At 40.3% G+C, this 12,789-nt stretch overlaps 1 protein-coding gene across 3 annotated transcripts in view; it reads right to left on the bottom strand.

Annotated features, from left to right (window-relative positions):
- Nucleotides 1-5,981, bottom strand: part of Nkain3 (sodium/potassium transporting ATPase interacting 3) — a 586,475-nt gene extending 580,494 nt beyond the window's left edge. For all 3 annotated transcript variants that reach the window (XM_069990797.1, XM_069990798.1, XM_069990799.1), the window contains exon 1: nucleotides 5,440-5,981. In XM_069990797.1, the coding sequence (XP_069846898.1) occupies nucleotides 5,440-5,493 (54 nt within the window). In that variant the 5' untranslated portion in view covers nucleotides 5,494-5,981. The remainder of the gene's footprint in view (nucleotides 1-5,439) is intronic.
- Between the last annotated feature and the right edge of the window lie 6,808 nt (nucleotides 5,982-12,789).

The raw sequence follows: 12,789 nt of genomic DNA, 5'->3' as shown, positions 1-12,789 counted from the left end.
ACCCCATCTCCATCAATAAGAAATGCTGCCACACATTCCCTCCTAGGCTGTTAGGAGGAAGACCATGCTCTAAATTGGCTCTAGGAAACAATTAACAAAAAGTAACTAAGAAGCAAAAAAAAAAAAAATAAGATGGAGGCATGGCTCAAGTGGCCTACCTCACAATTTTGAGGCCCTGAATTCAATTCTCAGGACCATCAAATTTTCAAGAGAAGCCAGAATATTATAATAAACAAAACAACTATGTTTTTCTGAAGAAAAAAGCTATTAAAATTAAAATTGCATTGAAAAAAAAGAATCATTGTCGCTACACAGTAAGAGAAATGTATTTCTGCACTGGCTATCCAATATGTACGAGAGGTAAGCTGTAGATTTCAAAAGCCTTAATTAAAAACTCATTACTGCAGCTACACTGTTACCATTCAGACACCTCCAACACATTTTATTTCAGTTTTAGTGTCACAGGTAGATTTGCTCACAGATGGTTCGAAATCAGTGTAGTAAATTAATGAACTGTTTTTGCAATGAGAAAAAAACGTGCTAATTTTCTTTGAGGATATTCTCCAAAACAAAAACACATAAGTCATCTTTTTTTTTTCTTTTTGTCGGTCGTGGGGCTTGAACTCTAGGCCTGAGCACTGTCCCTGTGCTCTTTAGCTCAAGGCTAGCGCTCTACCAGTTAGCTACAGCACCACTTCCAGTTTTCTGGTAGTTTATTGTAGATAAGATTTTCACAGACTTTCTTGCCCGGGCTGGCTTTGAACCTTGATTCTAAGATCTCAGCCTCCTTAGTAGCTAGAGTTACAGGCGTGAGCCACTGGCACTTGGCATGTGATCTATTTTTTCTAAGCTGCCCATGTTTATGAATATTTTTAGGGTTTCTGTGACTATCACTAGTTCAACAAGAGCTTTGGCTTTTAGTGCACTCATTATCAGCTTTGATAGTAAATGACTTTCATCTTAAAGTGTTACAGACTATAGTTCATCTCTCCTGTTAACAACATCCAGAGTTAAAGTTTTACTGAGCATACCTTCAACCTCTATGATGTTTGGAAGATACTGAAAGTAAGCTCAACACTTCACAGAGGAAGCTCAGAGAAAAGAGTCCTATAATGACAGGCTGAGTTAATGTTAGACTTACACAAACAAGTCCCACTTAGGTGTGGTGACTAAAAGTCATCTAAAGCATGTGATCAGATATGATTTTTAGGTCTAGACTATAGACATAGCTGCTTAAAAGAATATATATTTGTAAAAGAGAAAAGCAAAACATACTTCAGGAAAACATTATATATTTCAGCTCTTCAAAAAGAATGGGAAGTCAAAAGGTTAAAAAAATGCAGCAGTCACTACAATGGACCCTATGTTGAAAATGAATGATACAACTTGTTAGGTGGGGATGAGAGGGAAGAACTTAGAGAGAGAGAGGGAAGGGGTAACATTGTCCAAAAGGAAATTCACTGACTAACTGTGACTCTTTGCACATCACCATTATAATTATAATTTTTAAATATTTAAAAAGGAAACAAAGAATATATGTTATAAAAACAATCAAAATTACAAAAATGGAAATGTAATTAAAAATTCTTTGAAGACTTGACAGATCAGCGAAACATTAACAAATCAGTCTTCTAAAAGAGTCACTTCACACAGCCGTTCATTTAAAATTCTGTCAAGCAAAATCAGCAGATAGATATAACACAGGGCATTTGTCTTCACTGGGTAGAAGTATGAAGAAGAGTAATGATAAAAGATGTCTGGAACAGTGGAAAGTAGAAAGAGGGAGATAGATTATGTAAACCGAAGTTCATTCACTGATATTAACCTAAAAATGACATATTCTCTCTGATCAGAATTCCCCAGTTTGATTTTTTAAATAACTGAATCGTTTATAGTACAGATGAAATTTGAATACTATCATTTATGAAAATCTGTCATGTATTAAACTTTTAGGAGGAGATAATATGCCATTCATGTGATTATTTTGCATGGAATCCAGTCATTACTATGCAGAGTCCCTTCAACAATGTGGTCAGTGAAATGCCAAACCTACTCTACACCTGCACTAGATGACTGCTTCAAAAGTCCTACCATTTAACATTTGGAGAAAACCATGAATGGGAAACAAGTGTCAGCAGTTTTCAGTGGAAAGGGTACCACACTAAGTCTGGGAGTTAGGAGCTCCTAACCCATTGGATTATGGTCTGGTCTTCAGCAGGCTCAGAGAGTTGTTTTGTTAAGTTCTCAGAGTATTTTTGTGAGCCATCTGTTAAACACAACCATGATCAAAAATTAAACTGTACAAATTTAAACTTAAAGAAATCCTAATTATTTTTCCAGGTTTTACATTATGCTTTTGAGGTTGTTTATGCCCATTTTATCTGTTTAATGGAAGTATTATATGTATTTAAAATAAGTCAAGATGGAACTATTAATGGAAGACAAATTGGAATTTTATAGAAATAGATTATGACTTTTTGTTTATTGATTGTCTAGACTCAGGAAATTTATGAGCAAACATTTTTTAATAATGCACAATAAAACTAAAGCTTTATCATGTCTGTAACCATTACTTTCTCAGTAACACAAAAGGACTTGAAAAATTAACTTTTCAGCATTTGGAAATTTTTATCCAATTCCACAAAACTCTGTTCATGACATTAATGAAGTTCCAGTAATGTCTTTCTTGTTTCATTTTCCTTTTTCTCTATAAAGTACACAAAAATGTTGGCCATCATTCATGTCAGCACTATTGAACCAAGAGTTTGTCAAATTGAACAAAAAGATTCTGCCAGATTTACTTACTAGGCCATAGAGGACATAGAGTACTGTGAAATTTTATGTCTGTGATTTATCAGTGATGTTCTATACATCCTTTATATAAATAGTATTATCATCTATGATATAATGTGATGTATACATTCATGGCTTTTAAATTTGAGAATAAGGTTTTTTTTATTTATTATCATCACTCTACTATTGCCACCATGCAAAACTAGTGATTTTGAAAAAAAAGGTTAACTTTATGAGTGCCAAAATTTTTTTCCACCAGCAAATAAAAGAAATGAGTACCTATCTTAGAAGATAGCTTTAAGATTTCTTTAAATGCTCAAATGGCACAAGGTGGCTCATGCTTGTAATCTCAGCTACTCCAGATTTGATGAACAGGAGGCTCATCACTTGACAAAAGTTCACAAATCTCTCAATCTCATCTGAAAACTAATTGTGGTGGTCTGTGCCTGTCTTTCCAGCTGCTGCAGAAAGTATGAATAAAAGGGTCTATGTCCAGGTAGGCGGGAGAAAAAATAAGACCCTGTTCTGAAGATAACTAGAACAAAAAAGACTAAAAGCAGTTGAGTTCCTACCTAGTAAGTACAAAGCCCTGAGCTCAAATCCACTACTGCCAAAGACCCAAAACAACAAAAATGTGTGCCAAAGCCCTGTGGAAACTGCAAATATGATCATAAATTCAACAAATATATTTCAGCTCCTAATGTAAGCACTAAGGACTTGGCAGAGATGTCAAAGAAAATGAATAATGTTTGTTCTTATCCTCAAATTGCTTACAGTTTAGTCATGAGTGATATATGTAAATAACAAGACATTTAAGAGAGCATAAAATGTGTCATAACTGAAGAAAAAGCAAATGGTTATGAGACTGAAGGGACCCAGTGTTTTACCTGGAGCATCAAGGAAGAGCATACATAGAAGATGGAATTTGGAGACAAGGTTTGAAGAAGTATCAATGGAGAAACTGTATATGAAACTGGAGGTTTGGGGGACTAATTTATGACACTCTAAACTGTCATTATCACAACTATTACAATGACATTCAAAGAAATCATTATTACATTGATAAACCTGCTGCATGAGAACATGAAGCTGTTTCCATGTAAAATAGAAAGTGTGCCAATGTGGATTATACAATCTAGTGTGAGTATCCAGTCCTATAGAGTCAAAGACTCATGAGATGTATTCAGTTGTCTAATTTATAAGTCCATTTTAAAACCATGCCCATTTTTAAAGACCAAAGTATAGGTTGTCCCTTTTTCCCCCTGAAGTGAAAGAAAACACTTATATTTGAATGAATTTTAAACATTATGTTTCCAAGAAAACTATAAATCCCATTTGATGTAAGTTTTTCACAACCCAGAATGAATTGTCCAATAGATTTAAAAACAAATAGTACTGATTGCATTCCTATTAATTCATAAATTATTCATGAATTATGTAAACAATGAGTACATCCATAGCAGACCTTTTAAGGGAGATTGGAACAAACACTGAAGCAAGAGAAAAGTGAAAACATTTTAAAACAGCAGGGAACAAGGACTATACAACCATATTGCTTCACCTTTCACCAATGAGTCTTGCAAGAGTTGACCTTCCTCAGGAAGGTTCAATGAAAGCCTTTCCCCCTTTGCTTGTCTTTCACCTTTGTAATTTTGGCAAAACAAATGCAAACATGAAGGAGCCCCTAACTTACAGGCTTTGTGCTAAGTGCAATGAAAAGAATGTCTATTAATCTCTCACACACCAACGTCTGACCCAAAGGTCTTTGGCCTTGACCTCGATTGACCGTGGAATAGACCACAGGGTCAGTGTAGGTTCCAGAGGTATTAAGAGTATTTTCTCAGAACCTAACAATCTTTCCAGTTGGATTTCCAACTTCACATTCACACGTAATCATCTCGCCACAAGGCACCCAGCCAAAAAGAACCAGTTCACTCTGTTCTCTTCCTGATGACAGCTGTCAGTCGGTTGCTGCCTGAACATGCAACATTTCAACAAAATCTACAGCGCAGTTGGAAGATCAGGGGCTGAAAGGACTGTTTTAAAAAATCACACAGACGGCTCTTCTTGAGCCCAGACGCCTCAAGCACCACCTTCCAGCCTGCTGAAGGTGAGAACCACTAGAGTTGAGGTCTCCGCTCTCGCAGAGCGAGGTGCTCCTTTTCCACGCACCTCCCAATTAAACCACTTTAAACATCTCAGGAGAAGGAGTCTCCAGCCCCCTCCCCACCCTTAACTTCCGCAGGAACGCGCAGGGTGCTCTAGCCAATTGTCCCTCAGAGGGGCAGGGGAGGGGAAGTCGCTCACTCCGGGGAGCGCCTTCGCATCAGCCCCAGGACTGCATGGCGACACCGGGCGGGGGAGCCGGGAAGCCCAGCGCGCTTGGGACCAGAAGTGAGATCGCGCCCTCCCGCGGGCAGTAGCGACCTGGCGAGTGGCGCGGGGACTGGAGGGCAGTGAGCGCCCAGCCCGGGTGGCTGGGGTGGGGAGAATAGGGCTCTCTCGGTAGAAGCACCTGGCTCGCCTACCAGCCAGCTACTTTGCCAGTAGCTGGGGATCTTCGGAGGGGAGCCGGAAAGGCTAGTTCGGAGCTGGGATCGGTCCCTGAGCAGGGGCGCGCGGAACAGGCACGGGGCAGGCACTCACCAGCTGCAGCGCGCAGAGGCAGATGAGCGAGCAGCGGCCCGTGCAGCGGCCCATGGTGTCCGTGGTGTCCCAGCGGCGCGAGCGGCAAGAGATGCGCCTTCTCCGGCGGCGCCGCTGCCTCGGGACTCTGGAGCAGCCCCGCCCGGCGCTCGCCGCTCGCGGACTCGGGGCTCGCGCCCGCCTTTGTTAGTTTCCCGGCAGGGCGGGCGGAGGTCAGTGCGGCGCGCACGACCCCGAGCGTCTGGCGGGGGTCCCTGCTTCCCACTGTACAGGTCTGTTTCTTGGGGAGGGGGAGCGGAGCCCGCGGGCGGGGCGGGGGACGGAAGGAGGCTACAGATGGTGAGTGGGCGAATGTCTCTTTAGGGGAGGGGAATATAGAGGAGGTGGGCGTCTGGAAAGTGGTGTGGGCTGCTGTCTGTGTCGGTGGTGTTAGTGTGTGTGCGCGCGCGCGTGCGTGTGTGTGTGAGTGTGTGTGTGTTGGGAGGGGATGAATGGGAGTGCCACCAGGGAGGATCGGAGCCAGTCTAGTTAGGAGTCTTAGGGGAAACGAGAAAAAAGGACGCAGAGAAAATGAAAATGAATGTGAATGAGCGTCAATTGGGGCGTCCGATGGAGCGGAGCTGGAGCCCGTTGGCGACCAGTAGAACTGGGGAAACGCAGCGGGCTGAGCTTTCTTGCGGGGGGGGGGGGTTCGAAGGGAGGGTGAATTGGAGAGGTTTGCAAAGGACGGAATTGGGCTTAACTGAGCTGGAGGAAGGAAGGAAGGAAGGAAGCAAGCAAGCAAGGAAGCAAGCAAGGAAGGAAGGAAGGAAGGAAGGAAGGAAGGAACTTGATGAAGGTGGATGAGGATCACAGGGTTCAAGGCTGACGGGGGCTGAGTGAGCTCCAGTCGCGGGGCGCTTAGCTCTCTGGACTGAAGTGGCATTTGCCCGCTGCGGTGGGTGGCCAGGAGGGCGCCCCCGCTGGAATCTGCCTGGGAAAGTTGGACAAAGTTGGTTGGCCAAAGGCACTGCGGAGAAGGAATGCGCAGGTCGGTGGCACAGGGACCAGCCTGGACACTTCTGGGAGAAGTGCCTTCGGGATCTTGACGCACACATCCTTTGAAATCTTCATCCAGGAGTGAGAAAGACAGTGGCGAAGAGGAAGCATAGCGTTTTATGTGAACGGAGAGGAGGGTGTTTCCGGAATAAATGAGGGAGGGCTCCGAAGCAAGACTGGATACAGGGTAGTTAAAATCTCGGACAAAGTTTCTATGAATCCTAAGGAAACGTGTTCCCATTCCACCTAGCAGAACAATGGCTCAGGAGTTGTGAAGAGAATTCAATTTCACAGGGCTCAACTTCAGATTTTGTGTGCTCAAAAATTCTGCGGAAATCGCCAGAAGAAAGAAAAGATGCCTCCTGGCGAACTGTCTCCCAGAGAGGCTTTTCTTCAGAATTTGGCACAGAAACAATATTTCTAACCCACTGCTTCCCTCCTGAGTTCTTAGTGATAGGTGGGTAAAATAAAGCAGAAGATCCTTGCATTTTTAATGTATTCAATGTGTGATACCTGTTCCAGCAACTCAGGAACTAAAGGGAGCTGAGGTTTTGTTTTACAGTGAACTGGTTCTTTCTGAAATGTTCCTTCAGGACACATATTTATAATTTGACAGTTTTAGTGCCCAGGAAATTCCTTTCATGATATCTTTGAAATTCTAGTAGGGACTCACGAATGACCTCAGAGTTTGGGTCAAGCACATGAAATGTTTCGGTTCTACCCCTGTCCATTATCATGGAGAAGGAGGAACAGAAATCACACACACACACACACACACACACACACACACACACACACACACACACACACACACACACACACACACTGATTTTTTAATCCAGCTGTTAAGCCATCCATACTCAAAGATTATGAGAAAGTGGTGCTTTCACACACAAGGAATACTCATAATCATTCCTGGAGACAATAGGAAAAATGGATTCTGGCAAGTAAATAATCAGGCAAATGGAAAGGACACTGCAGAAAGTCTTAAAGGGCCATTGATCTTCCTTCTGTCTCAAGCAGCTGAAAGTTGGTGCTCCTCCGTGTCTTCCAAAAATTAGACTGCTCATCTAGAGATAAAGTAATGATCATAATGATCCATCCTTCCATCCAATATTTTCTACAGGTTCCATCTCTTAACTGCCCATTATGAAAAGTGACTTCTGGCTGTCAGGTTTGCAAAGGTAAAAATACTCTTATTCCCTGACTTCCCTGAAACTGCTTGCAGGTGGGAAGTAAGAACAAGTACCCAAATGATGTCATGATCCAGATTATGAAGAATGATGGTACAATAAAGACAATACTTTGTCTTTCTCTCCGAATTATTCAGGGTTACCCCAGTGTTCTTTTCCATGATTTATCTGCTTATTTGACAAATAGCATATAGAAACCAGCAGGCACTGAGTCCTTGGCACCAATTTACGTGCTTCCTGTGTATTGATTCAACTAATCCTGATGAGGGTGATGTGTGTTATCTCCAGGACAAGCTGGTTCGAGTCCTTTGACTACCAAAGAGAGGAGCATGAATACAAAGCCACTTGATCCAAGCACTCAGTCAGTACCAACCATGTAGGTTGATTTAAGAGACCAGAGGATTCCTTATAACTCTCACAAAATAGTTCCTTTCCCAAGAGGCCCAGATTAGGGTTGCTTCTTTGGATATTTTAAGACTGCTGAAAATATATTTGCCTTAAGTCCATTTAAAGAAACAAAGATAACTTCACGCTAATAACCATGTAAATTATATCTTATTTTTGTCATATAAATTGTTCTAAATCTTTACTACAACTCCTCCTCCCCTACTCTCTTGTTTCTTTCCTTCCTCCAGTGTTTTCTACAGATTTCATCTCTTAACTGCTCATTATGAAAAGTGCCATTCTGGCTGCCAGGTTTGCATGGGTGAATGATCTTCTTCCCTGCCTTTCCTGAAATGGCTTGCAGGTGGGAAATGAGAGCAGGTACACAAATGACACAGAGAACTCATACCTCTGAAAGAAGTTGGTACCACGGCTATCATATTTCTGTGAGGATCAGCAAGATTCTTGAAAAAAGATGAGAGTAGAGAATAGAAGCAATGGATAGGGCCTGGAGAAGCACTGGGAAAATGAAGAGTAGTGTAAGTAGAAGAGCCCATCATGCGTATGTCCTAGACTATCAGAAAAGTCACTTTGTGATTCTCTGAGCCTTTTTTTTCCCCTTCATGTGCAGTGAGCATGGTGGTATGCCTTGTCCAGAAAACTAAGCCTTGGCATGGGTTCTGCAGTCCCAATCATAGTGGAGCTTGACCTTAGCTTTGTTCATATCCCATGTTCCAACATGTGGAGATCATTCCTGAGCACACTATCTGAAGTAAAACCTTAGTTGAAGTAATCTATCTGACGTAAACTGTCTGAAGTAATACCTCATTTGCCTCATTTTATTTTTCTTCTAAATACTTGTTTGCCTACTATATTATTTCCTGCATCCTCCATTCAAATATAATGCTATTTCCTTAGTGCTTATTATAATAGTTAATTTCAGTATTTACTGAAAGAAGAATGACAGTTCATAAAATGCTGGGTATTGCTATTGTCTGAAAATAGGTACTCTCAATGACTGAATTTTAACTGTCACTTTGACAGTGTAAAGAGGTGGGATCTTTAAGAGGTGATTCACTCATAAAGGCTCTACCTTTATAATGGATTAACAGCATGGATGGGTTGTGAATCCTATAATGAAAGAATTCCTTTCCTCCTTTCTCCCCCTTTCCCTGTGCCCCTTTGACAAGTGGTTCCTTTCATCCTGTTATGGCCTAATAAGGAGGCCCTCACTAGATGTGGCCATATAATCATGCGCTTTGCAGCTTACAGAAACATGACCCAAATAAAGTTTTTATTCCTCATAATTTTTTTAAGTTAGTGGCATTCTGTTACAGCAGCAGAAAAGTGGACTAAGTCATACTTTATACTTAGTGCCACTAGAGTCTATGGAGTTTTTTAGTTGTCCTTTATGATCACTTAATTTGTCTTCTTTTCTAACTTTTTTTTTTTGGGGGGGGGGAGAAATTCCTTTTAAGAAACTCCAGTCCTACATCAGTTAAAGTTTTGGGTGGACAAAGTTGTTCAAACTAAAAGATAACTGGAGGGGAAATGGCACAATTGAGAGGCTGTTTCTGTTTCTGTGTTTCTAAACTTTCGATCATTCGTAGGACTTTCAAATTTAGTTTGAGTATTCCTTACACAAAGTGCTAGGGGCAAAGTGGTTTTTTTTTTTTTTTGAGGGACATTTTCTTTATTAGAAATCATTGTTGGGATTTTTTTTTGCTTTTTTAGCCAAAGTATTTTGCATTTTGCAATATTTACAAATACTAATCAGATACCTAGGGGATGAGACCCAAGTTTAGGTTTGAAATTCATTTAGGCTTCACACACAACTTATGACACAGAAAGCAATTTTTTACTGCTATTTAGTGAGCCTATGTTTTGACAGCAACATGTAGCCCAATTGTGGAATTTTATGCTTGTTGTCTCAAGTTGGATCTTTAAAAGCTTTTGGAGCATTTTGCATTTCTAGTGTTCAGATTAGAGCAACTCAACCTCGACTAGGATTGGGATGGCAGCTTCAAGTTCCTCCTTAGATTAAAAGTCCTTAAGATTTCTCCTCAATTTTTCGTTTTGTTTGTTCATTTATATTTTCTGGTTTTGTGTTTTGTTTGAGTGAAAATAATCTCCATTGTGAAATGTTTCTAAATTTGTCCCAGATGTATGCTTATTTTCTGCTGATTACTATCTGCCTCCTCCTTAGAACTTTGTTGAAGCAAATCAAGTATAACCCTCTATACTCTTCCTACAGTTGGCTTCATTTGCACCTAAAGGTGGAGCAAGTATGTCTGCACTGGAGCAAAAAAGTATGGACATATGTGTATGAAAATTTGATACCTGCTAGGACCACCCTTTTAGATAGAGTTTGTTCATATGTTATGCCTCACAATTTATAGCTTAGAAAGTCTAGGAATACAGGGAAAGAGAGGAGATGAGGAAGTTATAATTCTATCTCACGCATCCTAAAAAAGATACTTCTTGCTATTATTAGCAATTTATATATTAGCATTTAAAATCTCTCTCAGAAGACTGTTTCATGGAGATAAAGAAATGGAGGAGAGATATGTGCTCTGGATGGATCTAAAGACACTTAAAATCCTAAAGAGTATAAAAATTACCAAAGAAAACCGAATAAGGAAAATTGTTTGGAGTACATCAATTCAAGATACTACTTACAAGATTTGAAACTTGAATGACATAGCCAAGTACCATCTTATATTTTTTTTGGGGGGGGGTCTGGTTATGGGGCCTGAACTCTGGGTCTGGGCGCTGCCCCTCAGCTCTTCAGCTCAAGGCTAGCAATTTACCACTTGAGCCACAGCGCCACTTCTGGCTTTTTTTCTTTTTGCTTATGTGGTGCTGAGGAATCGAACCCAGGGCCTCATGCATGCAAGGCAAGTGCTCTACCACTGAGCCACCTTCCCAGCTCCCATCTTATAAATTTTTAGGGTAAAAATAAAGCTCCATTAATATTAGCATTGTCATACTCTTCAATGATGTAATAGCACTCCTGTGTTACAATGGTATAAAATTAGAATGTTATAGTGTCATGCACTAAGACGCTCCAACTGACACCAGCAAGGTCAAGCATTTGCTGAGTGAATAGGGATTTTTATTACAACAAATATCACTGTCTGCCTACTATGTGAAGCAGGAGCCATGAGTCAGAATCATATAATCAGAACTACAAATATTTTCTTATTGCCCCCTGATTCAGAATTCCAAAAGATGACTCAGTTCTCACTGGCTTTGCTAGACTTCTAGAAATGGAAAAAAGGAAGAGCAGAGGTGGCATGATTGAGCTGAAAAGAAGCTCATTAGTAGAAAGTCTATAGCACTTTTGCTATTGTTTTCTTAAGTCTAAGACAACTTTAAAATAAATAATTAAAACTAAGGAACAATGTGTAAAGTGTGATCCAGCAGGCATAGGCAATACTATACCAATTGTTCATCAGAAAAATAAGGTCTAACACAAAATGCAGGAACTCAAGCTAATATGGAGAAAGCTTTTTTTCAATAACATATGAGTAGTAGAGGTTTGGTTTATAGTACTTTTATAGGTGTATGCAATTCCACATAATTATGCCAGCATAGGAAATCATTTCATTTGTTTTAGTTTTCAAACCACAAATTAATGTACAATGCAGAATGAACATGATTCCACTTCTGTATGTGTTTAAGTTAAATTGATATGGTTTGCACACTTGCCATCACTGATCTACATTCCAAGCTGTCATTTTTTCCTCTTTTTTTGTTTTTATTTATTTTTGTCAGTACCGGGGCTTGAACTGAGGGTCTTGAGCTCTCACTTGGCTTTTTCACTCAGGCTAGTTTTCTAACACTTGAGCTGCACCTCCATTTCCAGCTTGCTGTGTTTTCATTGGCGATAAGAGTCTCTCAGCTTTGTCTGTCAGAGCTGAATTTGAACTGTGAGCCACAGATCTCAGTTTTGAGTAGCTAAGATTACAGGTATGAGTCATCAGAGCACTATCCATCATTTATTTTTATTCAGGATATGGGAGAGGTTTCTTAAGCAGTCATTAAAAATTGTAAAATCACAGAACTTCCCTCTGTGTTTTTAATTGAGACAATAAGAGAGTGAAGTTGGTCACAAGAGAGAGCAATCATTTGTTAAAAAAAAAGTGTGATATGATGAATCTGTTTTGAAAATCAGAAGTGGCATTCCAAGTCAAATCACATCAGTTCCCTTCAATTTATTATATCCCAAATGAACCCATTTGGTAAGGCTACAGACTCACCTGGAAGATGTACAGCTCACCACAGGGGAGCACATTTTATTAGACAGTGCTCTTTTATCTTAGGTTTTCACCCAGTGAGATTTCTGTAATGTCCCTTATACTAAACAGTAGTAAGGAATTGATAGATGTCTTGAAGCAGTTGGAAATGTAGCTCCACTTTATTCTAAGTCTAAGAGAGATGAATTTATTAAAAAATAAAAGGTAAAAGACACCAAAATCTAATTTTTCATTTAAAAACCACCTTGAGTACCCTGAGCAGCTGCAGCTGCATATCAATATTCAAGTGTTTAATGAAGTCAATGGTGTGGCAGTAAAATGGGAAATGCACAAAACCAATCTTATGAAGCAGCAATTCCAGTCAAGCAAAAGCTTTGTTGCCTGCTATCTACTCAGAAGACTGCTATTTGAAGATCATGGTTTGAATCCAGCCCAGGCAGAAAAGATCCTGAGACTCTCACCTTAGTTACCAAAGG

Source organism: Dipodomys merriami, unplaced genomic scaffold (assembly GCF_024711535.1).
Source record: "Dipodomys merriami isolate MVZ:Mamm:240054 unplaced genomic scaffold, mDipMer1.0.p SCAF_4, whole genome shotgun sequence".
In the NCBI taxonomy this organism is placed as follows: domain Eukaryota; kingdom Metazoa; phylum Chordata; class Mammalia; order Rodentia; family Heteromyidae; genus Dipodomys; species Dipodomys merriami.
The sequence above is the reverse complement of the archived record's forward strand: the minus strand, read 5'-3'. Positions and strand labels throughout refer to the sequence as shown.